The sequence below is a fragment of the Syngnathus typhle genome, linkage group LG22, assembly GCF_033458585.1.
Source record: "Syngnathus typhle isolate RoL2023-S1 ecotype Sweden linkage group LG22, RoL_Styp_1.0, whole genome shotgun sequence".
Classification (NCBI taxonomy): Eukaryota; Metazoa; Chordata; class Actinopteri; order Syngnathiformes; family Syngnathidae; genus Syngnathus; species Syngnathus typhle.
The window spans coordinates 3390030-3415584 of NC_083759.1; the positions used below are offsets into that span (position 1 = coordinate 3390030).

A 25555-nucleotide genomic window follows, 5' to 3' on the forward strand; every position below is an offset into this window, starting at 1 on the left:
GCCAGTATTAAAGTTGACTTTTGTCTCATGTCAGAAATTGAGACCAGACATGCTTGGAAAAGAAGAATGTGGGAACAGGGAGTGATGTATTTTTTACATTGTTTTGTTACTGCTGCAAATGTGAAATTGGGAACATTATCAGTCATAATGACACGCACAAATATAATTGCAAAATCATGTTAGTTCTTAGCAAAGTAAGGACATTATTTTCAATATTACCAGCCAGTGCATCCTAAAAAAAATATTTTGAAGCTAATTTTAAGTTAATTATTAATCAGCATTTACATTAGCAAGTCCTATACTATTTAGTATAACAAACTATGCAATCATTGTTTAATTTACTAAAATTATAATTACACACAAGGGGCTTGAGCACAAAAGGTTGGCCCTCAAATAAATAGTTAATCTCAATATTCTAAAGTTTTGTCTGAGTTTTATGAACTGTGAGCGTTGACAGTTGCTGCCCTCTAGTGTCACATTTGTCAATAACATCCAGTTCCTGCTAAAGTTGAAAAGTGCAAGTTCTGCACATGAAAAAGAAGTTAAGGGTAATTTACTGGAAAATGCATCATTCCCTTTCCTTAGCGACTACTTACATAACAAATAACCTAAGTTGTCGTTAAATAAATGAATAAAAGTATACGAGTGTCTTCAATAACGCCAATATAATTTGTTGAAAGGTTTTCTGCAGTTTTCTGCAAATGATTGTGTTTTTTTGTTTTTCATATAGCACGTTTTTGGAGACGAGTTGGTTGCGTTATTAAATGCTGAGTCACCGTCATCATCATCAGCATAAATCTAATGTTTGTGCACAGTTCGGTCTTCAGCTGCCGGTAAATTACGACATTTCTGGAAAAGTCTTCAGAGCCTTGGTTGTAAAGTACACAGACGAACAATAGGAAATTGTATGCTGATTTTCAAAATAACGATAGCAGCTAAATTAAAATGAAAAGACTTAATGGGACATTAATCATAACGAGGGGAGTGGCTTAGAGTTTTATAAACATTTTTGTATAATTTATTTTAAAAATGGCGAAATTATTAATTTTATATACATGTGGCCCTCACTTGTTCTGGTGTTTTTGTTTTTGTTGCATTAGTTTAACAATTTTTATTAGATTAACTTGTATTTATTTCTTTTTTTAAATCAATTAATCTAATTGAATCATTGGTTATTTGATTTACTGATAAAATTACAAAACGATTTTACACGCACATTAAACATTTATGTTAAATGGTTTGTCAGTGTAAAGTTAATTTATGCTTTCATTTACATATTTGTTATTCTGAAAACTCCAACACTGACTTGGACATTTTACATATTGTACATGCACTTTACTACTTTTATTTTGAAGCGAATAACCGGAAAAGTCTTCCAGCATTGAGGGTAGCAGTAAAATACCGGTCAGATGAGTCACGTGTTTGCATGTCCCAGTTTTATCTGCTCCTCTATAAATAAGAGCAGCAATGATGCAAAGCAGCTTCAGACGTCCTGGTCCTGAAGACGCACTCATAGGTGAGTATCAGCTTCTTTTATTTGAGTCAACCTGCAGCAACACAGCTTGCAAAGCAAATACTTTATCTATTTGCACATTAAAATGAGACCAGTATCAATATTATTATTCTGAAAGCTCGCATAACCTGCTGAAGTATTTTATACTGTTTTTTTAAAACGTTATATTCGTGACTTGAATATCTTACATAAGGATTTTAGTTAGTTTCAAATACTGTAGTGGTAAGATGCAGAATTCTGGGCCACCTGGTTGAACTGATGACTTGTTTGTTTTGCTTACTCATGGGGGTGACCTCCATCTCTGTATCAGATCAAGTGGATTAAAGTCGATGAGGTCATATTCAATTGCAGTATATTCAGTACAATATAAAGAGATGCAAAATATATATAGTAGCAGTCCTGTATTTGTAGATGGATAGATCAGAACATTGATTTAAATCCAAATTTTAGCAGTGGATAGGGAGAATTTTGGGGGTCATTTCTGAGGGCCGTCTATTTGCGGTATAAGCACATGACGCACCAAGTTAGTCCTTTGGGTGCGTAAAAGGAGGACACCAGTATTCCATTTGCAAAGTGAATTAAAAGAAAAGGGAGATATTAATTCTTATTTTAGATCAAGATAATTACAAGTCCGTTTACAAGGGGCAGCTTGCAAAATCTGTACTTTTTCACGCATCCTTCTTATGTTGTAAATAACAACAGCAAAATGAACCACACAAATAAATGTGTCATTCAAAACCTAGTATATACCATTACAATTCGTTTTTATTCCTTTAATGTTTAAAATTGTTTTAGGATGTGGGATGAAACCAGAGCACACACAGGAACAAAACAGAACTTAAATTAATGTTTTTTTTGGTTTACTTTGCAAAGCAAATTGAACTTTATTTGCTTTGATCTGGATTGGCATGTTGCATTCTGTGTGTTGTGTAACCACCTTCACTGCACGCAGCCTTTATTTTAAATCCCGTGGCTCGGCCTCAGAATTGTGAATCATCCCCCTTTCCTCTTTGTCAACTGTCTCTGTTTAACTCTCCCACACTTTGGATGCTTTTGTTGGCATTTCTAACCCCCTACGCCCATTCCCCCCCCCCCCCCCCCCCCCTCTCTGCAGCTCACCCAGTCTGGATGATTTTACATCATTAACGATGCCTAAAAGGAAATAATCCAACCATGCAGTAATGTAATAAAATGTCTGTTTTAATTGTGCGTAGGAGACTAACCTCATTATCCAGCTCATACGCCACCACAGAGATGGAAAGAATTCCTGTGCTTCCTATTGATGTTCAAAACCTGTTCACAGAAGATACAAGAGATGCTCAAACAGTCTGGAATAATGAAATGAATTCCAATTCTCCGTGAGCTGAAATACTATCAAAGCACTGATGTATATTTCAAAAAATGATTTATTTTCTTTGTCCAATCAGATTTCATCTTGTATGTGTTGCCATGTAACCTAAATTATATGAGTGGTGGGGTGACCTTCTGATGAAAGGTCACCTGTGTTTGAATAAGGAGAATTAAGGGTCAGCAGAGTAGATTAATCAGCAGAAATGGATAAACAGAGAAGAAGGTTGCCGTTCAAGTTATGCAACGCTCAGCGGAAAGTTACACTTTGGTGAAAGTCACACTCAACACTAAGGTCAGCGTGCGGACACGATGTTCTGGTGATATGGTTACATTCATTCACACCACACACACGCTTTGTCATGATTGTGGAAAGCATCTCGGTAGGGGTCAGCAGCAATGGAAGACAGTAACCATCACTGTACTGAATTGTATGTTTTATTTTGAAAAATAATAAGAAAGCCTGAAGTGTTTGGGGTTAGTGAATTAACTTTTCACAGTTTTTTTTTTGGGGGGGGGAAGGTGAAACAATCTTTTTAAAAAAAAAAAAAAATCAGGCGCATGTAGAGCCACCTAGTGTCTATAATATGACATTACAACAGCATCGCATATGGAAGGACAATGTTGACTTACCTAATAAGTTTTTTTTTTTCATCACAAGCATTTCTCATCAACACCTGCTGACCCTGTAAGAGTCGGAGAGGATGTTAATGATGATGATGATGAAGATCAGGAAGGGCTCCAAGTCGCTGGCTGTGGTGGCTCTTTTTCTGGCCTGCGCCAACTGCTTGGTCCCTCCCACCGATGAAAATCTCAAACGTAAGATTGAGTATACTTTGTTCAGAGGAATATTGAACTAAACATGCATAAATCCATACTCGTGTTTTTTCTCTGCAGAGATCTCACTTGAGGGAGAGAAGTACCTAAATGTACAGATTGAGAATGCCATCAATGGCGTCAAGGAGATGAAGAATATGATGCAGAAATCGTCAGAGGACCACAAAAAGGTTTTGGACGAGCTGGAGAAAACCAAACAGAAGAAAGACGTATGGACAGTTTACTCATCAAGCCGCGGGAAGCCGTGAGAGCCCTGACCTCAACCCGGGTTGTTGTGATGTTGCAGGAGGCCATGTTGGCTGCTCAGGAGATGGAGACCAAGCTGCAGGAGCAGGAGGAGGTCTGTAATGAGACCATGAAGGCCCTGTGGGAGGAATGCAAGCCATGTCTGAAAAGAAATTGCGTCAAATATTACTCCCGCACATGTAGCAGTGGATCTGGGATGGTGGGACGCCAGGTGAGATATCACTGGCTTATCGGTATTATGAATTTTGGTATAACTTAGTCTCGTTTTTGCGACAGTTGGAGGACTTACTGAACCGAACGTCTCCCTTCTCCATTTGGATCAACGGGGAGAGGATGGACACCCTGGAGCAGGAAGGACAACGTCAGAGCAAAGAGTTTAAGGAGCTGGAAGACAAATACTCCGAGATGGCTGACGGAGTGGATGGCATATTTTCAGACAGCATGAAGGTAAGGTGCTATATTTCTTTTAATTATAATTTATAAGAAATAGCTGATGGAGTCGATGACATATTTTCAGACAGTATGAAGGTAAGGGGCTAAATTTCTTTTAATTATAAAATATCTATTTTTTTATTTTACTTTTTTTTTCAATTACATAAATATGAAAAACTGAATACATTTTTATTTGGCAAAACATTTATTTCCATAAAACTATAATGCATTTTTCTTTTTAAAGAATGTAATTATAATGAATTAACCAACTATAATTGATTTCATAAAATACCATTTTTGTTTTTCTTAAATAAGATCACAATGGAAAAGAATCTTACTTGGAATCTTTTGGTGTTGGCGATGTTTTCCAGGTGGCCGATCACGTGCATTACAACCCGCCGGCGTTCACCCTGCCCAACTTCTTCCCATCTCGCTGGCGTCGAAGCATCCACTCGCTCTTCCACGAACCCTTCCCCAGTTTTCAGGGTTTGTTCTCCAACATGATGGGCTTTGGTAGGAGGGACCCTTTCAGCTCTTTTGGTTCCATGTTGGACATTGACACAGACGTCCCCACTAATGAAGGTATGCTCTGGAACAATAACACCAAGGTTAGAAAAGGATGGAAACTTTCCTATGCGGAGATTAACTATGGAACTGGAAACGTGCTCACAGATGGCAGCGTGAACGAGGACGTGGTCATCACCAAACCTTTCGGAGACGGTAGCATGACCTGCAGGGAGATTCGCCGCAACTCAGCCGGCTGCCTCAAATTCCGCGACGAGTGTCAGAAGTGCAAAGAGATTGAACATGTCGGCAAGTAGTACAATTAATTAAAATATAATTAGGAGGAATAAAATAACACAGTTAGTGGTATTTCAAAATTGTCTGTTTCCTTCACAGACTGTTCAGGAAAGAAACCCCTGGAAGGTCCCCTGAAGGAGGAGCTGGAGAGGGCTCTGGCCATAGCAGAGCGCTTCACTCAGCGCTACAACGCTCTCCTAAAGCGCTTCGAGGAGCACATGTTCAACACGTCCACTGTCATGGACCTGTTCAACAGGCAGTTTGGATGGGTATCTTCTCTGGCGAACAACACTGACGCCAAGGATGACTTCTTCAAAGTTGAGACTGTAAATACACATTTTAGTTGACCTCCAGCTATCTTGATTTTCTGTTTGTTCTACTTGGGCGGTTGTTGCAATTAAATCTGCTGACTGGCCGAAAAATATTTTTCCAATTCTGATGAATGACCCAAAATATTTTCCTTGATCTCATTTTAACCCAAATATTCTAACTACAAGGTCATTCATTTCGAAAGCAGATAAACGAGCATTTTGCAACAATTTAATATTTTTGTTATCGTAGGTGGTCACCAGGGATCCAGTGGACAGACCCGATGAGAACCCTGAGCAGCCAGACACCAAAGTGTCCGTCAAACTTTTCAAATCACCACCTATGAACTTGAACGTCCCGGGCGACATTCCTTGGAATGACCCCAAGTTCCCAGAGGTGGTGGCTCAGGAGGCATTGGACCGCTATAAGGATATCACTGTGTAAGTGGCCTGTATTTGCTGTCATATTACGATTGAATTGAAACTGAAAATAAAAATCCTGTAATTCTTTTCAGTGTTGCCAAATAGTGGGCATCGTGCATATTCCGCTTGATCCAAACACACCCTGCAGCGACTCACTGATTCCTCTGCGCCTCCGCTCAAGTCCTGCTTCCGCAAATCGACGGTTTAAGGGTTCATCTCCTTGTCCTGCTGGAAGAGAATATATTTAGTAGATAGTCTCTAGAAAGGCTTTTTGAGCTGACGACCATAAATCTGCCTGACTTTCAAGAGTCTGTCCTACAGTGTTCTCCTAACCTCTCAACACCCGCAGATTAAACTGATCCTTTGTTGCATCATTCTTCACTAATCGTTATGACTTTGCTCATTGAAACATCAATCCTGCTGTCGAGTATCTCGAAGCTAAATCTTAGCGATAATAAAGCAATGCGTAGAGAAAAATAAAACCTTCTCAAAGATATTGTCTCTCGTTGTGTTTATATCAGTTAAAGAAAACTCATGAATTCAAATCTTTGGTATTTTATACATTGATTGTAAATTAAGTGAGCATTACCTTTCATCCGCAGTATTTTCCAGTCGATCTTTGTTGCTCTTGCTTTATCCTACTTCTAAAAACACATTGTGAAATCACAATTAATTGCAAACGTTTTAAAATATTGTGCCGTTTTTATTTTTTGTGTAAAAATCACACAGCTGCTAGTCGACTCTGCAGAGATACAGTACATCCATGCAGTTTAAACATCTAGGATCCCACAGCCAAAGAGAGAAGAAATTAAATACAATATTATTTCGCTGTTAGTCAGCAATTAATCCAAATGTACACAAGTCCAAAAAGGGGTGTGTCATATACAATGTACAACACCGGAAACATAGCATTCAAAATCCCACCAAAGGTTTTGTTTCATTTTTCAACAGATTGCTTCTGCCCGGATTGCCATTCAGGATCCGGCGAGCGCTAATCCATTCCACGATGGTTTTCAAACAAGGTTTTAAATGGTATTAGCTCCAGGCGTAGCAACACCAACACACACACTCACACACACATACATACACACGAACCATGAAAAAAAATAGACACCAAAAAAGGCAAACCTTGTTGCAACAAGGTGGTCAGTCAGTCACCATGGAAACCTAAACTCCAGGCAGGGGGGGGGGGGGGGGTTAAGAGTAAGGCCTAAGACACAGCAATCATAAAAATTATAAATCAAACAGGCTATTTTGGGATGGCACGAACCTTACTTTTTCCAGGTGACAACTTGAGTGGTTTGGGTGATGATCGTCTTTTTTTTTTTTTCTTCTCCCTCTTGTAATACTTCTGACAGACTAGCAGTTTAAAAGAAACGCAAAAAGGAAGCCATAAAAGCCAGAGAGGGTTTTTTACGTTCAAAGTGCAGTTGGATCATTCAGGTTGTGGTACCTGATCACTACTTTTTCTAAGACGGATTTAGGCCCAAAGTGCGAAAACACTGATTTGGGAATTGTTTCCCTCTTGGAACATTTACAGTAGATTGTGTCCTGGAAGATCCGTGATACAAAGACACAGTTGCTACTATTTCTAAGATCTAACAGCTGTGGAGATGTATCGCCCTCAAACTTGCATAGTGCCGACGTCATCCGGCAAATGATTGAAAATATCAACTCTGGACCTTTGTTGAAAAGGGAAATGACAGGGAAGCTTCTCATTCAGAGTCCTTCGTAGATGTAGCTGGAATTTACTTAAACGCTCCCTTTACATAAAAGGAGACTGGAACATAAAGCTGCGATGAAAATGGGCTTTAAAAAAAAAATGGGTGATCTCGATATGATGGAAACAAATATGAAAAATGGACCAACAGAGGCGAGACAGCAGTGATAGTTCAGTCATTTGGCATAAATCAGAACCCACTCGAACAAACTGAGGCTCCTTTCCCAGAGACCACGGCAAACAAATCACAAAATTTGAGATTTGAAAATGGCTCTTCAGTGGTAAACACATGTAACATTTGCCTTCTTTTTTTTTTTAACTGATTGTGATCATAGTTTGACAATATTGAATAACTGTATTCAATTTAAGTTATTTACAGGAGTTCAGTGTGAAACTCCCTTTAAAAAAATTGGCTAAAGAACTCTTGAAACGGTAGATTGGTGTGTTGACAACACTGGTACTTCAGTCCAGACATTTAACAGATGTCCCTTTCACACACGTACACACACACACGCATTCACACACACATTCGTTCACCAGCAGTTATCTCTTCGGACAGACCTCGTGGCTGCAGCCAAATGTCCAACACTGCTTCCCCACTAAGCTGTCGGCCATGGATTCATCTCTCTGGAGAGAAAATCGAAAAGTGCCACATTGAAGAATAACTCACGTCTTCTCTTCTCGTGCTCTCACGGCCACACTGTGCTCCCCGGCTCGCTAAGCTGTACACCCGATAAGCAAGTGCGGGGCTTAAACAAGGTGCACGCTGCGGATGGGAGGGAGAGGACAGTAAGGGGATGGAGGGTGGGGGGGTGGCATCCCCACCAAGGGCGCACGCAGCCTTGCTTTGGAGAAACTACAACCACCTTATTGGTGTTGGTTAAAGATGGGAGAAAGGTCTGAGCTGCTCCAGCTGCACTTCCAAAGATATTCTTTCTTCAAGCAGGTCCTGGAAAAAAAAAGTCAACCTTGAGTTTAAAAAAAGGAAAAATTCAAATGACTCCAAGAAAAAAAAGTGAAGTGCTAACGGGTAGCTTGAAGCGATTCCCTCAGTCATATGTTCTTTATCCTTTGTAAAAACTACTAGTCTTACTACAGCTTGCTGAGTCGGTGTTTCTAAAACTTTTGGTTTCCGCATTACTGTATTATACTGAATGAATGAACACGTGTGTGTGAAGTACCTTCAGCTGTTGTTGCAGTTCACTATTTAGTCTTGCCAACACCGTGTTTGTCTCTTTGTTTCTTCTGATTGATGCTTGTATTGCCTTTTTGTCCTTACCTACCGACCTGTCAACATAATACACAGGCAAATATACACTCTGGTGACCAAGTTGCATTTCATCACGAACTTATATTAGGGAAAATGTTGCCAACCTGGGGATTGAGGGCTGAGCAGCCAAGGCAGCCGCTATGATGTTGGGCTTCTGCGGCACGTGTTGCTCGTCCTCAGGCCGCAATTCATCCTCAGACTTCAACCTGCGACGAATCGGCTTGGGAGGAGGAGCTAAAGGGCCAGATGAACCCTTAGTCTGGAAGGACAACAAAAAAAGAAACATTAGGTTTTGCAGGAAAATTGTGTTGGGGGGGGGGGGGGGGGAATCAGAAGAAAGCAGTTCATTACAGAGTTAACAGTGGTGGTAGTTCTTTCATCGGCCTGGCCGTCACTTTTGACAGTCCGTAGGGGCCCGGCTCCTTCTGACGACTTGTCCCCCTGCAATAACCCACAAACAAGTATGTGTTTTGAACAAGGTGATTTCTTTTATTTTTTGCAAATTGCTACTTCCCTCAACAAAGATTGGGAAACACTGATAAGATATTGCTTTATTTGTCCCACAAGGGGGAAATTCCGAATTACAGTGCAAGAATAACTGTTTCAAATTGTGACAAAATGTAACTTTAATGGTTAAAATCAGTTCAAACTTGGACCACGGCTGATACGCACCTGTCCAGGATCGCTGTGCTTGTCGACCTCCGGCAAGCTTGAAGGTTGCTCAGATGCGGCGAAGGCCTGGAAATGACTGAAGTCTGCAAAATTGGGTTGCTGTGGGATCTGCTGGGGGGACGTGGTGGTGAGCGCAGCCGCCGCTCCCGTTGCTCCCTCAGCCTCGCCGCGTTGTCCAGTGTGCGGTGCTGATGACTGAAGAGGAGATAAGCAAAGGGTAGGTCTGGGTTTCTGGGTGAATAAATGAAGTGCGGTTGCTGCTTTCTGCCTCACCTGTGTAGGAAGCGGTCGAGGAGGCACTGCGGGTGGGAAAGCTATGGCAGCGGGCTGCGGCTGTCCCGTAGCTGAGGCCGCAGCGAAGTTGCGGTTCATGTCCAACGATGAGGAGCGGGAGTGCGACGGGTGAGGCCGGGGGGGAGGGGGCGGCGGTGCTACCACTTTTAGAGCTTCCGGAGAAGCCCCCGACTGAGACCTGGATGCAGAAACAAGACCACTCTGATCACAAAAACATCAACTCCTAAATCAAGAAGTGACAAATATTTGATTCCACTGATTGTTAATGATTTTTAGTCAAAAACTAATACTGTATTCATACAAATACCTACTTTAGTGCCTTTGGACCCCCAAGTAAAAAAAAAGTTCATGTTTAAAATTGACGTCTGTCACCTTGCATAATAAATTACCTTTGTCTTGCAACTGGTTCCTGGTCGGAGGTGAAGGAGTCAGAACTGCTGTAACCATCACCTATATGGAAACAAAACAAAAACATGGTCAGTGATATTAACATAAATATTACTTTCCAAAATGCACAAGTTGCTTCTTTTTATGTGCAGTTTTTTTATTTTCTAATTTGGAGAAAATCCCAATTGCCTCTTTTTATTTGCTGGGTTTTTTTCTAGTTAGGAAAAAATCCCAAATATAAGTGAGGAATTCTGCAGTGTCGAAAAATATCTGATTTTGACTTGACACATTTAATATGTTTGCTCAATGATAAAATGTCAAACTAACCCACCAGCTACACACTGACCTGCAGCATTTGCTGGTACAAACTTCATAGTGGCAGGTACCGATAGCTTGACTTCTTCAGACACTTCTGGTTGGGCTAGGATAGGACTGGTCGGATGGTTGTGATCTAAAGATGCAAACAAATCCAGGAGACACTGTTTTTATTCAAAGAAATATTTTAGCTTCTAAATTCATTTCAATGCATGCAAGTTCTAAAGTTCCACTGTGCCGGTCTGCATTGACTCAACATCAAGACTCGACAATATCGCATCAACAACCAATGGCAAATCGTGTACAAATGAAAAGAAGCAGGCACTATCGAATGTATTTCATTTGAGATGCATTACGAGGTGATTTGGCTGAGAAGCTCTCACCGCTGCCAGTCCTCTTTAGCTCCATCTCCTGCATGTGGATCTTACTGGGGGTCATCCGGATGGGAACAGGATGGACGATGGCTGTGTCCTTTAGGGAAGAGGGGGGGATAAAAAATCATTACACAGTCTTAAAAAAAAGGTCTGTGCTCACTTTGTCAATTTTCTTACCTATGTATATCAAAGTTAACGGAAACAATACTATAGTGCATTTTCCGCCAGATTAATTCTAATCTCCAAATATCAATGTGACATCACAGTACCAAAGGAAGGTACACACATTTGAAAGAACCTCATGCCCAAACACAGTAATGTAGCCAGAGAGTGAGCGAGAGATACAGGAAGACAATTCAGATATTCTCACGATGGGTTAATATCTGTCCATTAATGGTGAAAGCATGCATGCTAAGTGATTTGACTTACAGGGTCAGCTGGTGCAATGTTAGAGTCAAATTGGGTCAGAGTTTGTGAGCTGGAGGAGCGCTCGCTAAACGTCTCCCATTGCTGCAAGGAGAAAGACGGACAGTGAGACGGGGAGGGGGAAAAAAAAAAAAAAAAAAAAAAAAAGGTCAGCAAGACGGCCAGTGCAGTGACATCACACATTCATAACATCGGCACTGGTGTGCCATCATCGTCAGTCATTTAGAGATGAAGTGAGATCACCAGCAGGCATCGAAAAGTTGTCTCGCCACAGCCCGAGAACTAAACGAGGATGTGCTTCATTGTCAGAGATCATATTTGACAACAATTCAGTGCCAATTATGACATTTATAAACAACCCTTGTCAAGCTAGATATAATTAGACAATATAATGTGATTGTTGTGTGAGTAGGCTGTAACCTCATTGTTCTGGTTCATCTCTGGCCAAGCTTGGGTGAGCGAGGGCATGGAGGGAGACTTGTTAGGCGTCACCTCGGCAGGGGAGGCCGAAAACCCGACATCGGGTGTTGACTCGGGGACTTCTGCGTAGCAAACATTAAAATGAACACTGGAGCACAAATGTACATTTGACGCAGAGCACAAAGGAACATTTTCAGGCTTAGTGTGGTCATCAAAATGAAATAGCGGGAACAAACAAAAGGTGCGAAGCTGCCAACCTGCCGAGTCATCTAGGTCAATCAGCTTTGGCATTAAGCTCTCGGGCAGCTTCTCGGGGAGGTCGTAACCATTCTTCCTGGCTACTACCAAATGAAATGCAGCGCAGAATTCATCCAGCGTTAGTGCGCCATCTTTGTCAAAGTCCGAAAGCTCCCTGAGGACGCACAAACACACAGTGTTTTATTCTCGGTATTCTCGTGTCTGAACTGTGGACAAAAAAAAATGCAGATGTCAACCGAGAGGCCAGAGAAAATGCGCCGACTCACCAAATATGTGACAACTCTAAAATGGGCAATTTGGACTTGGTGAAAAACTCTTTTGCTGCTGAACCTGTGACACACACAGACAGACAAATGACTCAAGTAAGCACGTTCTTACTCAGTGTTGTGTGTTCTCTGCTTTGATACCTGGTATGAAACCGGTAAGGTCCGGCTGAATGGTTTTGAACTGGTTGATATAATACTGTCTCTGTTCGTCCGTGATCTTCCAGGGATCGTCATAGCCACTGGACTGTCGCTGGATCTCGTTGGTAGTTGCTGTTGCTGCTGGGGCCATCGGTGTTCGTATCGTTGTGCTTTCCTACGGAAGGGCGTCATGTGACAGACAGATTATATACTCGGAGCTTGTCAAAGGATGAATGAGGATTAATATAGGCAATACGGTAACTATTTGCTTCATGCGCTGCCACAAGTTGAGTTCAACACCATCAAGTTTTCGAACCTGTCCAGACGAAGGATGCGCTCCAGGGACTGTGCTTGATGGCGGCGTGTCAGCTGTGAAACTGACCCAACTTTCCTGACCCGGAAGAGGGGGCGATTGTGACGCCCACAACCCATCACCTGCCACGGGAGCTGAAACGGACAGAAAGGAATCATCAAAATTGTTCTGTGCAATATATATATTTTTTTAATACAGGGGTATGGAGCACAACCACTTATTTACAAATATCTTCCTCGGAAACTGAATTACCAGTTTGTTTCTCTCGGAACTGGCTCCACACGACTCCGGCCGGGGCCGCGACTGGTTGCCGGTCTGCGTTTCCACCACTGTGCTGCCGCTTGTGTTTTCTCCAGGAAGGTGGGGAGGTGGGCGGGGACTGATGAGGAGAGACCACAGGGGATGTTGGCTCTGCCTGCTAAAAGATAGGAACCATTCAAAAACACACACAATCCAATGTAGTCAAGATCTTGCTATAATTTAAAAATATATATATTTTTAGGGCAATACAAGACACTTGGCTGCCACACATACACACCTGTGTTTCTATGCTAGGTGCTGTCGGCTGAACTGCCTCGTGGACGGGATGGGCGCTAGCGGAGGTGGGGACTTTTTTGTTTTGGTGACCCCTGCCTGGTGGCCTTGGTATTAACGCAGCGCCAGAGGCCGGGTACAACCCCTGACTGTCCGGGTCCTGGTAAAGCGCAACGTGTCTCGTCTCAGCTTCGTTCTTGCCCACCACAAACCTTGGCAGTGGCAGGTCCTTCACTGCAAACAGAGCAATTCTTTTTTTGAAGAGCATCCAACAACCATCACGGTAGAGCGTTACGATTGTTTTGCCATGGGGAAGTGGCGTCTAGGCTTTACATTGAGAAATCATTCCAGGATGTTCAAGTTGCAACATTGTCAACCAAGTGCTTGGTAAAATTTTCCATCCAGCTTTTTCCATCAGACAAAGACTGGTCATTTCCAAAAGGTGAATTTGCTTCGTTGAGAATTGAATTGAATCAATCGTTCCGAAGCGGTCTCAGATCAAACTTAATTTCAGGAAGGACTCACCAGAGTTGAGGCTTTCCACTCTGAGCGGCAGGCCCGACTGGGCGATGGCAATGAGCTTTAGGGCGATGTAGAACTGGCTCCGTCCAAAGTGACCCAGCCGAGTGGCTCCACACAATTCTGTGATCTGAACACGCACACACAAGAACAGCACCGAGCATTATTGATGTGATGTCATATGGTAGCAATCGGACCAGTTGCAAAAGACGTTTCGTCCCATTCCCGACTGTAATAAAAGAAGACAATGGAAACGCTAAGCATAAAAGATCTCTCACTGGCCTGACAAAATATTAATTTTATACAGGTCTTGAGTTGAATTAGATTGAGAAAGTGTACCTAATAAAGAGCCCACTGAGTGCAAGTCCAAACTAAAAGAATCAGGGCAAGAAACGGAAACTCATTAATAAGACTCCTCAAGTGTTCAGCCTTCCACAGTTGACTGATGCCTTTTATTTTTTGCCGACAAAGGTTTTTTGTGTGCAAACAGTACGCGACTTTTAACAAAGTCTATGCAAACACTACTTGCTCTGTCTCTCACAGGCCAGCCGGATTCAGTGTACATTTTTTTAAAGAGACAGACTACAATACTGTTTCCTTTTTTCATGACACACATCTCGCCCTTTTGACCTTGGAAAAGCTGCTGAGTCACCAAAGTACAAAGGAAAAGGCACAAGAATGAACTGTTTTAACTTCATTTAATATTTAAATTCTCTTAAGGATGATTACATATTCTTACATGATAAAGACATGTTTAAATGACAAAAATAAATATGTAAATAATAACTCGGTTTAATGATTCCACTTTGGCTGTTTTTTCCTGCAAGAATTGGTTACTTGTTTAGTTGAACCTGTTTGCAGGCATGTTGTTAGTGCAAGCAGTTGAACAAAAACCTAAGGCAGGAAGTTAAAAAAAAAAACGTTGTTGCAGAAGTGGCTGCAAAAACGATAAGTTTTCAGGAAACCTAAAAACGGGCTTCCGGCTTCTGTGCTCAACTGATGTGCTGTTTGTTGACCCCGTCTGACGGAAAGAGTTGGAGCGTATTTAAGAAATGATGGTATTCATTTGCTTTTGACCCCAAAAATTCACAATATGATATTGGTGCCAGTACACTAGGTGAGTCATCAACACTGCACCATCAAAGTGAGCCAGCATTTCTCAACACTTAATATCATTATTTTTAAAATACACAGCCAAGGGGAAACTAATGGTAGTTTTGTGGGAAAGGGGGGCGAACTAAATGCTAAGTTGGAAGCAAATGACTAAGTTCTAATAAAATTAGATAAGAAAAAGTGAATCGTTATTATGAGTCCGTTTTGATGCATTTGTGCCACTTCATCACAATCTGAAAGGTATCAAGTGTGCCTGTTTGGAGCTCGGCTAAGCAGAGAAGCTAACATTAGCCAGAAGAAGGTGTGTCTCGTACTGCGCAGCGTTGCTAACTATGAAGGCTAACCTTAGCTTTTGCTGACAGCTCAGCTCAAGTTGATTAAACATCCAAAATATCGCTTTGCGGGTGGGTTTACTGGTGGAGCAAAAAAAAAACCTGAATCGGACGACTCGTTAGCTTACCTGTATGACAACTTCGCTAGGTAGCTGGGCCGCCCGGAAAAGGTCAATAACTCTTCCATAAGAAGCCACTTTTTTGGTGTTGTCCGTGTCGCAGTAAACGAACAAATCCGAGTAATATTTCTGCTCGACATCACTCAACGTTAGACTTTCCATCGTACTACAGATACCTCTTTCAAGGCAGACAAACGGGGCTGTCGATGAGCCCCCGAGCAAGTAGCTGGGGCAGGATCCGAAAATGGGCGATACTTCAGGATCACAACTTAGCTAGCTGTGAAGCTAGCGTTAAGATTAGCACTAATTATGTTCTCAAGTGGCAATGACAAACTGGTACCCCGCGACGCCCCTCTTTCTCTCCCGCTCTGTTGTCGCCAAATAGTCGCTGTTGCTAGCGATAGACGATCACCGTTTAACTTTGAATGGCGATTGCTTTAATACAGTTAGTCACTTGGTTAACTTGTTGGGCCAGCCATGCAAGGGATCCAACAGCTGGCTAGCGGCTACCTTGGATCTAACCCGTCGGCAATTGTAACGGCGAGCGAAGCATGCGATTCGACGCAAAGTATCGCACGTCAAAAGACAACGTGTTTCGTCCGCAAGAAGAAAAAGGGGGTTCGTGCGTTTCGTCAGAGTTCAACTACTCAGCGGGCCCGTTCGAAGTAAAGTTTCCGGCTCTTTGGGCTCCTTCCTCTAGTGACCCTGGCCGCCATTCCTAGTAGCGCTGTCATTCCACTTCGTTAAAGCAACACTTCCGGAGGATCCTTTCAAAATAAAACGTGCTCCGATGTTCACGTTTTGTGTTTGAGTAGTTCCGTGCAGATCAGGTAAAGTTTTACACAATTAACCATATCTAAGTGATATTTTGCACTCTAGGAATTATGTCGATTGGTGCGGTTTGGTGACCTCAGTCTTGTGATTCTGCCTATAAGGTTCTGTTGGCTTCTCCAAGCCAGGACCTTCAACTATTAATGAAATTTACAAATTTAAAAATAAGGAGGAAATGTTAATACAAAAAAAAAATACATTGCAGGGTGCACATTTTTGTTGTAAAAAGTCCGACACCAGCGTGTTTAGGAATGCATCACGATTAGTTTGAAGACTTCGGGAATTTTGGCAATCTATGTCAGATTCGAGGCTCTTTACAAAAAGAAACATGAACAATAACCATTTTTTGAACATTTCAGAGATTTTATTTAAATGGTCATATGTACAAAATTTGAAGCCGATCGTATTTTAGTGTACAATTTAAATCAACCCATTTTTACTGTTAGTCATAGTAGTAAGGATTTACGACGACCTCAAACACAGCGCACACAATACCAGGCAGCCGCATCGTGGAGAGGTGACTGTCACCAAATCACGGGTAAGAAAATTTCAAGTTCTTCTTAAAACATCACATGCTTGCACAGTATATATTCGTCGACTTGTTTAGAATATTTTCGGGCAGCGTATTTCTCATTGCATTCATTATCAGTCAGGACTCCACCCTGAGTGTAAGCAGTCACCGGTTACAGTACTGCCAAGTATTCTGCATTGTAACTCAATCGATTGTCATTTTAAAATCGATTATGTATGGATCACCAACGTTTACATTGTAACGAGAACGCGTTGACGTTCATGGCAAAATTGAACAAGAATCTGTGTTCATAGCGAGCCGGTGTCGCGCCGATCATCCACTTCCGCATAGACAGTGAAACGCCCTACTCGTGTTGTAGCTTGCAGACATGCAGTCATTGCACTAGTTTTTTTCCTGATTGCATTTGAATGCATCGTAAGCGAATTAAATGACCATTGTTATAATGAACACTTTAAAATCATCACTTGAATTCAACAAACTTGCAGCACATTCATGGAGAAATGTGCAAATTGCGGTCCAGTAAATATTGTGAATTAAATCTGTTTTGTGTTTGCACCAAAATTCATCACACGCTGAAGAATACCATTAACATGTGAATGTCTCTTGTTTCAATTGTCTTTCCATAGCAACAATGAATGTCGCTCATGAAGTCAACTTGCTGGTGGGGGAGATCGAACGACTTGGCAGCAAAAGTGAGTCCAGGCTCTTATTGTGCATTGTAGTATTATGAGATTCAGTCTTTTGTCCAGACAGTCTGTTTGTAAGCCAGTTAATTCCATAAGTCCACTCCAAGCATAAACCATGCAATCATGTGATTTTTAAGGCTTACTACTCTAACTACTGGAAACATGGAGAAACAAGTAAAAAAAAAAAAAAAAAATTGTGAATTTATCACAGATGCTGAAGGTCAAACTAGCGTAAAGTTTGGAGTGCTGTTCAATGACGACCGCTGTGCCAACATCTTCGAGGCTTTGGTAGGCACCCTGAAGGCCGCCAAGAAGAAGAAAATTGTCTCCTTCGAAAGCGAGTTGCTTCTGCAGGGCGTCCACGATAACGTTGACATCATCCTGCTCCAAAATTGAGCTCTTGCCATTACACACAGTAATCGCAGGGCAAAGTATTTTGGTGTCTTTTTCAAATATCAGGCTTCTGCTGTATTAGTGATCATTTTTTTCCTGCATGTCCAAAGCCATTCTTATTTTAATTTAGTTGCATTTCAGTTTGCCAAACAAAGCCAAAATCAGTGTTTGGGAACAATTTTTGTTTCAAGGGCTATTTAACAGCCACGAATGACAATATTTTTAACGACCTAATGTTCCTTAAACAAAGCACATGACTTGATAGAAAGTAGTGTGACGTGTAATCAGTTATATGTGGATATTTGGAAAGTTTTGGCTGCATTGTGTTAGATTTAAAAATATAGAATAGAACAGTACAATGATGTCTGTTTTTGGTGTTCTGTTTACTAACACATTTGATTGCAAGAAAGACTTTTTGGTTAACTGTCATCAAAACAAAATGCTCAGGGTTAATTCAATCAATATCCAGTAGTGAGAAAAAGGGGTTGAAAGAGCTACTGTGACTTTTTGAAAACAAGTCACCAAGCCTCTGGTATGACTTTTTCTGTAAAATCCCGTATTTCATGCTGTGAGCAGACTGTCACTTAACATGCATTTTATTTCGCATCTTTTATTGCATGTCGTGCAAATTTCAGTAATTACAGTAAACTGTTCCCGTCGAATTGTCTTTAAAAGGTTAGATTCAGCACAACGTGGATATCAACAATGAAATATCTGGATTAATCACACAAAATAGAGCTATATTATATGTTGGTTGATGATGGTTCCATACATTACATGAGTCCATTATGGTACCTCTCAAATTCTGTATAACACACATTAAATTTGTCACCAGACATTTCTGTAGACAAGTGCATTTTTAAAACACATTTTTGTTATTCTTTGTTATAAGGATTGCATCGCATCTTTTGTGGAAAATATTTTTTTTTCCCAAGCAACCCCCCCTCCAAGAAAAAAAAATCAGTCCATGTAAATGGACAAAGTGTTTACATTGGACACGTGTTTGTTGTGCAATTTTTGTAGAGCATACAATTACTAAAGGGTGCCAACAAAAATCAGTTTGTAATGTTTCCTCAGGACCAAATCAACTCAACCAAATATGCTTGATAAATGAACCAGTACAGTAGTTTTTGTCTATTTACCACTGTTTATTTCGTACTGTGAGGCCAATGACATTTGCAGATCAGGCCTATTTGCTGGTGTAAAACGATCTTCTGCATGGTTTTAAGCATGCCGACTGTTAAATCGCATCATGTAGGCCCTTGTGCATTTGTAACAATTGAGGGAGATTCCATTCTAAAATGTAAATGAGGTGAACATATCGTAAAGCAAGAAGAGAGAGGCCTCGCCAGAACAGCATCAATACCTCTATGATCAATGTCTGTGAATGAATATATAACTCCTGGATAGTGTGTTAGAATTACTGTCTTTTGTAGTGGCAATAACCCATGTCTACATTCCAATAAATGAAATCTTTTAACTTCACACTGCTTTGTCACATTTTCTTTCATGAGAGCAAAAGATCAATGTTCACAACCATCTGAAAAAAGAAAAAGGGCAGATATGATAAGAAATTCAGCCTCATTGCAATACAAGTCTTTGGAAAATCCTCCTACCGTAAATCAGCAGCCTCCCACATGAATGTGATGCAGATGATCACTACTTAATTTCCTCACTGGCCTTGTGGGAGGGGACACTGGTGTATATTTGTTTCTAAAGTCAGGAAAAGCATGACATCAATTTGATATACAAGACATTATTTGGTATTGTTGCTGGAATACTCTTTCCCTGGCCTCTGACCTGCACGAGATCCAATGTAAGAGTAGCACTTTAGATATTACACAATCATTAAATGTTTCGTCCTCGTACTTCAATAATCATCCATTTTATAAGATTTTACCGAGTGCAGTGAGTGGTGGAAAAACCACACCGTTGAACGAATGAATGAAGTGTCGAAAAAGCAACTAATACTGGGGATTCCCAGGGTCCGTGAACGCAAACGTCACCGTCGGCCAATGCCGGGGGTCCAGTGACGTCACGCGGTGGAAGAAGAAGAAGCGAGCAGGAATGAAAACAAGAGAAGGGGCACGCCTTCTCTCCAAAAAGGTTATAGCAGCTTAATAAGTGTTGCTGTCAGAGCTGCACGGAGAGACTAAATAACACCACCAACAACAACTACGACATCAACACGTCTGTGATTTCACTAAAAATCAAGAGTGGCCCTGCAGAAATGGAGTCCACAGAAATGACAGACTACGTTCATCCTAGCTATTGATAAGTGATTGACTCACAAATCGTGTGGGGAAAAAATGCCCAACCAGAAGAATAACAAGGGGAAGAAGAGCAAACGAACTAACAGTAGCGGAGATGAGCAAGAAAATGGAGCCTGTGCGGCCGCAACAGGAGGCGCGGCCGCGGTTGCTGCTGCTGCGGCGGCTGCTGCTGCTGCTGCAGCACCCGGGACCGAGCGTTCGAGTGGTAAGAGAGGAAATGGGACACAGACGTACAAGTTTAATGATGCTATGTGACATATTTGAGCTTGCTTCTGTCACATGCCTGCACAGCGACGATGCAAACGGTCGTGTTCGTGCAGAGGTTCTGCCGTGCAAAACTAGCGTGCTATTTTCATGCTTTGCACGCAGATCGTCTGCAAATGCAGGCTAGATGACGATTGGTGGCCTAGTGGGTGTGCTTTATTTATTTAAATACCGTTCGTATTGATCAAACTAAGAAAGTCCGCTCATTTGCAAACGATTTGTTTTATTCTACATATTGCGGCGGGTAAGGAGCATTTCTCCAAGCAGATATTGCCGATTAGCCGAAAAGGAAGTCTGTTGTCCCTTCTTCCCACCCCCATGTTTAATGACTATATATGTCTTCTAAAATGACAGTTGATACTATATTGGTTTGAAAACTACAGTTATTAGGCAGTAGAACTGTGTGGAAAATATTGAATGTAGGCCTATTGAAGTTTATTGCATAAAATGGTAACACTATTGTATTAATATGCTGATATACTGAAACACCTTTAAGGAGTTAGCATTGCTCTCCACGTTTCCAAAACATGCATTATTGAAGATTCTAAAAATTCATCTGGTTGAACACAGAATAAATTTAACGGCATATCTGACACCATATTAATTTTTGATCTCCCCCCTCGTCTTTAATTATTCAGAGGCCCAGTGCGCGACCCCTTTGGGCTGCAGCTTGGGCCGGCCCATTGACCTGGAGAAGGATGACTACCAGAGGATCCAGTGCAACAACGAGCTCTGCCCCTACGGAAACTGGATGCATCTGCAGTGCTTCTACGAGTGGGAGAGCTCCATTTTGGTACAGTTCAACTGCATCGGTCGCGCACGCTCGTGGAATGAGAAGCAGTGTCGGCAGAACATGTGGACCAAGAAAGGATATGACCTGGCTTTTCGCTTCTGCTCCTGCCGCTGCGGCCAGGGCCATTTGAAAAAAGACACTGACTGGTATCAGGTCAAGCGCATGCAGGACGAGCGAAAGAAGAAACCGTCTGAGAGGAGCGCTGGGAGGCTGGGGTCGTCTGGGGGGGCTTCTGGGTCTGGGGACAGTGTGTTTGAGGACCCCAGGAAAAGCAAGCTAGCAGGAGGAGTAGGTAAGACTGCTCACAGGGCATTGAGTCAAGAGCTACCGCAAAGACAATCAGTGGACCGCCAGAACTCAGTCGAGAGAGGAGCAGGAGCAGCAGGAGGTCTCTTTCCTTTGGGGCCACCTTTGAAGTCTCCATGCGACTCCCCGGGACAGTCCCCTCCAACTGGTTTCTCCTTTTCGCCAACATCCGTCCTCGGGCCTGGCGGAGTTGGTTCAGGTTTCCGGGGTCCCCGTCAATTAGGTGAATTTCTCAAATCGGCAGTGCACATGGATGCACAGCGGAAGCATCTTTTGGTAGGGGGACCCCTCGGCCGAGCACCGGGTTGCGTTCCTCACCTGGACCCCGCAAGTGTTCTACCCCTGCCGGTGGCCTTCACCCTCCCGCTTCATCACAGACTTGCCTCGGGCGGCTTAGGTGACGGCCCGCTTCCTCAACCTGTGCAGTTTCTGAGGAGGATGGATCTCACCGAGCTTCTCACTCACATCCCTCGCCATAAACTCAACACCTACCATGTTCGAATGGAGGACGATGCCCAGGCGGGCCAGGGAGAAGAACTGCGTAGGTAAGAAGACACCATTTCCTGCCTAGCGCAAGTCAAGCACAATGTGTATCTAATTGTGTTGCATGGGCGGAGTTTTCCTTTTAATAGGCAAGTGCGTCGTTGTGGGAGTGAGCAGACACGACTAGATTCGAAACAACTCCCATCATTCTCTTTAAATTAGACCGTCAAGATCGATGGGTTCTTTTGACTACAACTGAGCTTATTTCGAGTGACCGCAAGGAAAAAGAATCACATCAAAGTTTCGAATCTTTGTGACATTTACTCACTATGTTCTTTTAGGTTCATCCTGTCCACACTCAGTGCAAGCCAGAGAAACATGGTCAACTGTGCACTATGCCACCGGGCGTTGCCAGTGTTTGAACAGTTTCCGCTGGTGGACGGGACCATGTTCCTTAGCCCGTCACGCCACGATGAGATTGAGTACGATGTTCCTTGCCACCTGCAAGGTAAAAAATGCATTCTTTGTAAAAAAAAAAAAAAAAATCTTATTACGAGCTCTTTAAATAAATTATGTCATGCACAGCGTCAATTGTTTGAGTATGTATTTTTGTTTCTAAAAGTAATATGTTTAATTAAAATGCGCATAGCAAAGTGTGTCAGTCTATTTGTAGTGTGTAGCTTTCATGTAAATTAGTTCTACGCTTGCGCAAGATTGTTTGATGTACTGTCCTGGCTCACAAGCTTAAATATGGATGCCGTCTAATATGCATAAGTCCGAAAGGATAATTGATTCAGCTTTGCATACTTTATGTCAAATGATGTCATTTGGTCCCGCTCTTAAGTGGAGATTGATTCAAATTTGATTTGACATCATGGCTGCAGCATGACTATAATATGTTGCACTGAAACCTAAGTGACCCTTTCAAGGGAGTTTCTTTTTATTTGGCAACTAATCCTCTTTGTTTGTTTCTAACAGGCAGGTTAATGCACCTCTATGCCATATGTGTGGATTGTCTAGAAGGTGTCCACAAGATCGTATGTATCAAGTGCAAGTCTCGATGGGATGGGAGCTGGCACCAATTAGGCACCATGTATACCTACGACATCCTGGCAGCTTCACCTTGTTGTCAGGTAGAATGAAGATATAACAGTATACAAAATGAGAGAGAAATGGCTTTTATATATTTGTCCCTTTGCCGTCCACCAGGCTCGTCTCAACTGTAAACACTGCGGGAAGCCGGTGGTGGACGTTCGCGTCGGTATGCAGTATTTCTCCGAGTACAGCAACGTGCAGCAGTGCCCTCACTGCGGCAACCTGGACTATCACTTCGTCAAACCCTTCTCCTCCTACAAAGTACTCGAGGCTTATTGACAAATGTTGTTTATGCATGCTAGTTAATGCTGCTTTTATTTTTTTTACAGTTTCGTAAAGTTTATATTTTCAAAGTGAGTGGAGGGGCTCAAGATTAGTTGGATGTCATAGATTTCCACTTGTACTGTTTTTAACTTTTTTAAGATGTACACGCGAATTCTTGTGGAAGTTCCGGGGCGGTGTCTAATTTTGAAAGCTCAAGAAAGGTGTTGGATTAAGTGTTAAACACATCTATTTGTGACAAGTGAATGTATCTGTAAGCCAAATTAGAGTTTTATTTTTATCATAAAATGATATCATTCTTGAATAAAGGTTAAGATACAAAGTGCTGTGGAAGTTATCTCATCATTTAGTGAGTTTGGTTCACCACAGTTGTTTTTTTTTAGCTGCAGTTGGTTTGATTTAAAGGTGCAGAAATGTTGGATTTTTCAATTACAAAAAAAAAAAAAAAAAATGCACATTTCTCACATAATTGTATATTATACGGGTTGCATCTCACCTTGCAGGAGGATTTAAAGAGATTGAACGACCAATTATAGTTTATTTCTCATTGATCATTGTTGAAGCGTGTTCTTGTGTGTCCGAGGGTGTTTCATCCTGGGCAGCCTGTGCGTTGGCAGTCTGCGCCAATGAAGTTTGTACTTTGTCTCTTTTGGACAGTTCCTTAGCTGAAGGTGGCCGAAGTATGCACATGGCCGCTTGACCCTCACGTATGACTTTTGGCTGGGCGACAAATCCCACCATCACATCTATTCGTTGCACAATCTGCTCTAGGTTTTGATCCTGTGTGGGAAAAAAAAAATTCTCATGTGAGACATGAAGACACGTGGGAGCTGTGGGTAAACTGGGCGCGGGTCTTCCTCACCAGATTGTTGGAAGACTCTCTGCGTGGCGAGCGCAATGTAATCCTAACGTGGTGCTTTTTCTCCAACCAGCTTTCTACTTGCTTCAATTTGACGGTCAGGTCGTGAGGTGCGATGCCAGATGAAAAGGTAAGCTCTTTGACCTGCACGGGAGCTAAACGGAATATATCAACCAAATCCATTTAAAATGGCATTTCATCTGTTTATGACATGTATGCAGATTAGCATCTTTTTGCAGCTCATTATAATTAATTTTAGCTCCACATACCTGTTTTTGCTTTCTGTTTCTCCCACATTTTCATTTGTTCTTCATGGATTTGTTTCCCACTCATCAGGCGATAGACTGGGGGCTCCTGTCGTTCACTGAGCAGCACCAGTTTGAGACCCTTCTCATCCATGATTCTGAGCACATCCGCACGGTGGAGGACACCCAAGTTGTCTCCGGTCTCACTAATTACTTGGATTTGTCGCGCTGAGATTTTTCGGCCTACGCTGGTGATCGTTGTACGAGCATGAGGATCTTTTTTTTTCTTTACTGCAGGAGTTGGGTTCAAGTTATCCACCTCTGTGCAGAAGGGTGACCATCTCCAGTGGTTAGCAAAGATGCTGCTCTTTTTGCTCCTCCCGAGAGCCCTTAATGCTGGCGTCCACAAGCCTGGACTGCCCCCATTCACCATTTGGACTGCATAAAGTACTTTCCTCACACAGCCTGCTGCCATAATCTGAAGAGAAGTGAACAGACATGCAAAATGATAAAAAGTCACAAACATTAGCAGTAAATCTTTGTTCCAAATTAAGACAGATCATGACTTATTGAGTGCATGACTTAGTAGAATGGTGCCATGTAGTTTGAGCACACCCCCCTAAAAAATAAATCAAATAAAGCCCATCTTGCTACTAAGATTCTCCGATTTAACAACATTGTATAGTTATTACAATTCTCAACGAAAATATAGGTGGCGCTTTTTAAAACCTAAATAATTATTGGGTACAAAAAATACGTTTTATTTACTTTGTTTTTTACGACATATAAATACCTGACTAATTATGTTTTCATTTTATGACTTGCCCACCACACAGTAGAGTGCTGGGAGTCGCTGAAAAAACAGCAGTATTCAACAGCCTTTTAATTGCGTTTAGAGTTTTGCTAAACAGATAAAAATATAATGTTTTTGCCGAATTTGACCAATACCGTTCAATGTCGCGTATTCATATTTACAGAAGCTGAAGGGTGACTGCTACCGGTTTCTTCCGCAATGCTCTTCCTCGTTTATTTACTCTGGGATAACACATTTAGTAAGCGTACAATACTGCCCCCTACAGAACAACAAAGAGTACTACCTCATACCTACACAATCTCAGCCATTATGTATTTTCTTG

General features: G+C 41.9%; 5 protein-coding genes across 16 annotated transcripts; 3 read left to right on the forward strand and 2 right to left on the reverse strand.

Annotated features, from left to right (window-relative positions):
* The first annotated feature begins 1388 nt into the window (after positions 1 to 1388).
* On the forward strand, positions 1389 to 6401 carry clu (clusterin). Its single transcript, XM_061270852.1, has 10 exons — positions 1389 to 1516; positions 3522 to 3679; positions 3758 to 3906; positions 3984 to 4154; positions 4220 to 4390; positions 4747 to 4957; positions 5048 to 5188; positions 5276 to 5502; positions 5738 to 5925; positions 6000 to 6401. Exons 2-10 carry the CDS (start codon positions 3565 to 3567, stop codon positions 6010 to 6012), a joined length of 1386 nt encoding a protein of 461 aa, XP_061126836.1. The 5' UTR covers positions 1389 to 1516; positions 3522 to 3564; the 3' UTR covers positions 6013 to 6401.
* On the reverse strand, positions 6191 to 16134 carry reps1 (RALBP1 associated Eps domain containing 1). Of its 9 annotated transcripts, XR_009711431.1 has the most exons (21): positions 15387 to 16134; positions 13820 to 13943; positions 13299 to 13528; positions 13013 to 13178; positions 12764 to 12894; positions 12451 to 12622; positions 12310 to 12373; positions 12043 to 12197; positions 11786 to 11907; positions 11369 to 11449; positions 10949 to 11036; positions 10597 to 10701; positions 10253 to 10313; positions 9843 to 10041; positions 9570 to 9764; positions 9249 to 9338; positions 9002 to 9156; positions 8809 to 8914; positions 7178 to 8576; positions 7036 to 7074; positions 6191 to 6551 (listed from the first exon to the last, which is right to left on the reverse strand). XR_009711431.1 is itself a non-coding variant. In XM_061270848.1 (20 exons), the coding sequence occupies exons 1-19, from the start codon at positions 15537 to 15539 to the stop codon at positions 8508 to 8510; spliced, it is 2466 nt and encodes an 821-aa protein (XP_061126832.1). In that variant the 5' UTR covers positions 15540 to 16134; the 3' UTR covers positions 6590 to 8254; positions 8494 to 8507. The 9 variants fall into 9 exon arrangements, 6 of the variants coding, with proteins under 6 accessions (XP_061126832.1, XP_061126830.1, XP_061126831.1 ...); XR_009711429.1 differs by having other exon boundaries at positions 7036 to 8576; XR_009711430.1 differs by lacking the exon at positions 6191 to 6551 and having other exon boundaries at positions 6590 to 7074.
* Positions 14777 to 19304, forward strand: abracl (ABRA C-terminal like). Of its 2 annotated transcripts, none has more exons than XM_061270858.1 (4): positions 14777 to 14930; positions 16655 to 16746; positions 17367 to 17432; positions 17638 to 19304. In XM_061270858.1, the coding sequence occupies exons 3-4, from the start codon at positions 17372 to 17374 to the stop codon at positions 17820 to 17822; spliced, it is 246 nt and encodes an 81-aa protein (XP_061126842.1). In that variant the 5' UTR covers positions 14777 to 14930; positions 16655 to 16746; positions 17367 to 17371; the 3' UTR covers positions 17823 to 19304. The 2 variants fall into 2 exon arrangements, with proteins under 2 accessions (XP_061126842.1, XP_061126843.1); XM_061270859.1 differs by having other exon boundaries at positions 14806 to 14930; positions 16661 to 16746.
* On the reverse strand, positions 18443 to 25459 carry mtif3 (mitochondrial translational initiation factor 3). Of its 3 annotated transcripts, none has more exons than XM_061270853.1 (7): positions 25368 to 25459; positions 24444 to 24897; positions 24178 to 24329; positions 23812 to 24095; positions 22267 to 22439; positions 19436 to 19532; positions 18443 to 19359 (listed from the first exon to the last, which is right to left on the reverse strand). In XM_061270853.1, the coding sequence occupies exons 2-4, from the start codon at positions 24892 to 24894 to the stop codon at positions 23853 to 23855; spliced, it is 846 nt and encodes a 281-aa protein (XP_061126837.1). In that variant the 5' UTR covers positions 24895 to 24897; positions 25368 to 25459; the 3' UTR covers positions 18443 to 19359; positions 19436 to 19532; positions 22267 to 22439; positions 23812 to 23852. The 3 variants fall into 3 exon arrangements, with proteins under 3 accessions (XP_061126837.1, XP_061126838.1, XP_061126839.1); XM_061270854.1 differs by having other exon boundaries at positions 25395 to 25441; XM_061270855.1 differs by lacking the exons at positions 18443 to 19359; positions 19436 to 19532 and having other exon boundaries at positions 22240 to 22439.
* On the forward strand, positions 19837 to 23640 carry heca (hdc homolog, cell cycle regulator). The gene is made up of 5 exons (XM_061270851.1): positions 19837 to 20297; positions 20995 to 22000; positions 22280 to 22446; positions 22917 to 23071; positions 23148 to 23640. The coding sequence occupies exons 1-5, from the start codon at positions 20129 to 20131 to the stop codon at positions 23310 to 23312; spliced, it is 1662 nt and encodes a 553-aa protein (XP_061126835.1). The 5' UTR covers positions 19837 to 20128; the 3' UTR covers positions 23313 to 23640.
* Positions 25460 to 25555: the final 96 nt, after the last annotated feature.

Excerpts from the sequence above, each read along its gene's own strand:
- reps1 (XM_061270848.1), bottom strand. The coding sequence starts at position 15,539 with ATGGAAAGTCTAACGTTGAGTGATGTCGAGCAGAAATATTACTCGGAT. Across the intron at positions 11,450-11,785 it reads AGATGAACCAGAACAATGAG|CAATGGGAGACGTTTAGCGA; the intron begins GTTACAGCCTAC and ends TTCTCCTTGCAG. Across the intron at positions 10,314-10,596 it reads TGTACCAGCAAATGCTGCAG|GTGATGGTTACAGCAGTTCT; the intron begins GTCAGTGTGTAG and ends GTTTCCATATAG.
- mtif3 (XM_061270853.1), bottom strand. The coding sequence starts at position 24,894 with ATGGCAGCAGGCTGTGTGAGGAAAGTACTTTATGCAGTCCAAATGGTG. Across the intron at positions 24,330-24,443 it reads GAAACAGAAAGCAAAAACAG|CTCCCGTGCAGGTCAAAGAG; the intron begins GTATGTGGAGCT and ends TATTCCGTTTAG. Across the intron at positions 24,096-24,177 it reads GAGAGTCTTCCAACAATCTG|GATCAAAACCTAGAGCAGAT; the intron begins GTGAGGAAGACC and ends TTTCCCACACAG.
- clu (XM_061270852.1), top strand. The coding sequence starts at position 3,565 with ATGTTAATGATGATGATGATGAAGATCAGGAAGGGCTCCAAGTCGCTG. Across the intron at positions 4,391-4,746 it reads TATTTTCAGACAGCATGAAG|GTGGCCGATCACGTGCATTA; the intron begins GTAAGGTGCTAT and ends GATGTTTTCCAG. Across the intron at positions 5,189-5,275 it reads CAAAGAGATTGAACATGTCG|ACTGTTCAGGAAAGAAACCC; the intron begins GCAAGTAGTACA and ends TTTCCTTCACAG.
- abracl (XM_061270858.1), top strand. The coding sequence starts at position 17,372 with ATGAATGTCGCTCATGAAGTCAACTTGCTGGTGGGGGAGATCGAACGA. Across the intron at positions 17,433-17,637 it reads CGAACGACTTGGCAGCAAAA|ATGCTGAAGGTCAAACTAGC; the intron begins GTGAGTCCAGGC and ends AATTTATCACAG.
- heca (XM_061270851.1), top strand. The coding sequence starts at position 20,129 with ATGCCCAACCAGAAGAATAACAAGGGGAAGAAGAGCAAACGAACTAAC. Across the intron at positions 20,298-20,994 it reads CGGGACCGAGCGTTCGAGTG|AGGCCCAGTGCGCGACCCCT; the intron begins GTAAGAGAGGAA and ends TTAATTATTCAG. Across the intron at positions 23,072-23,147 it reads CAGCTTCACCTTGTTGTCAG|GCTCGTCTCAACTGTAAACA; the intron begins GTAGAATGAAGA and ends GCCGTCCACCAG.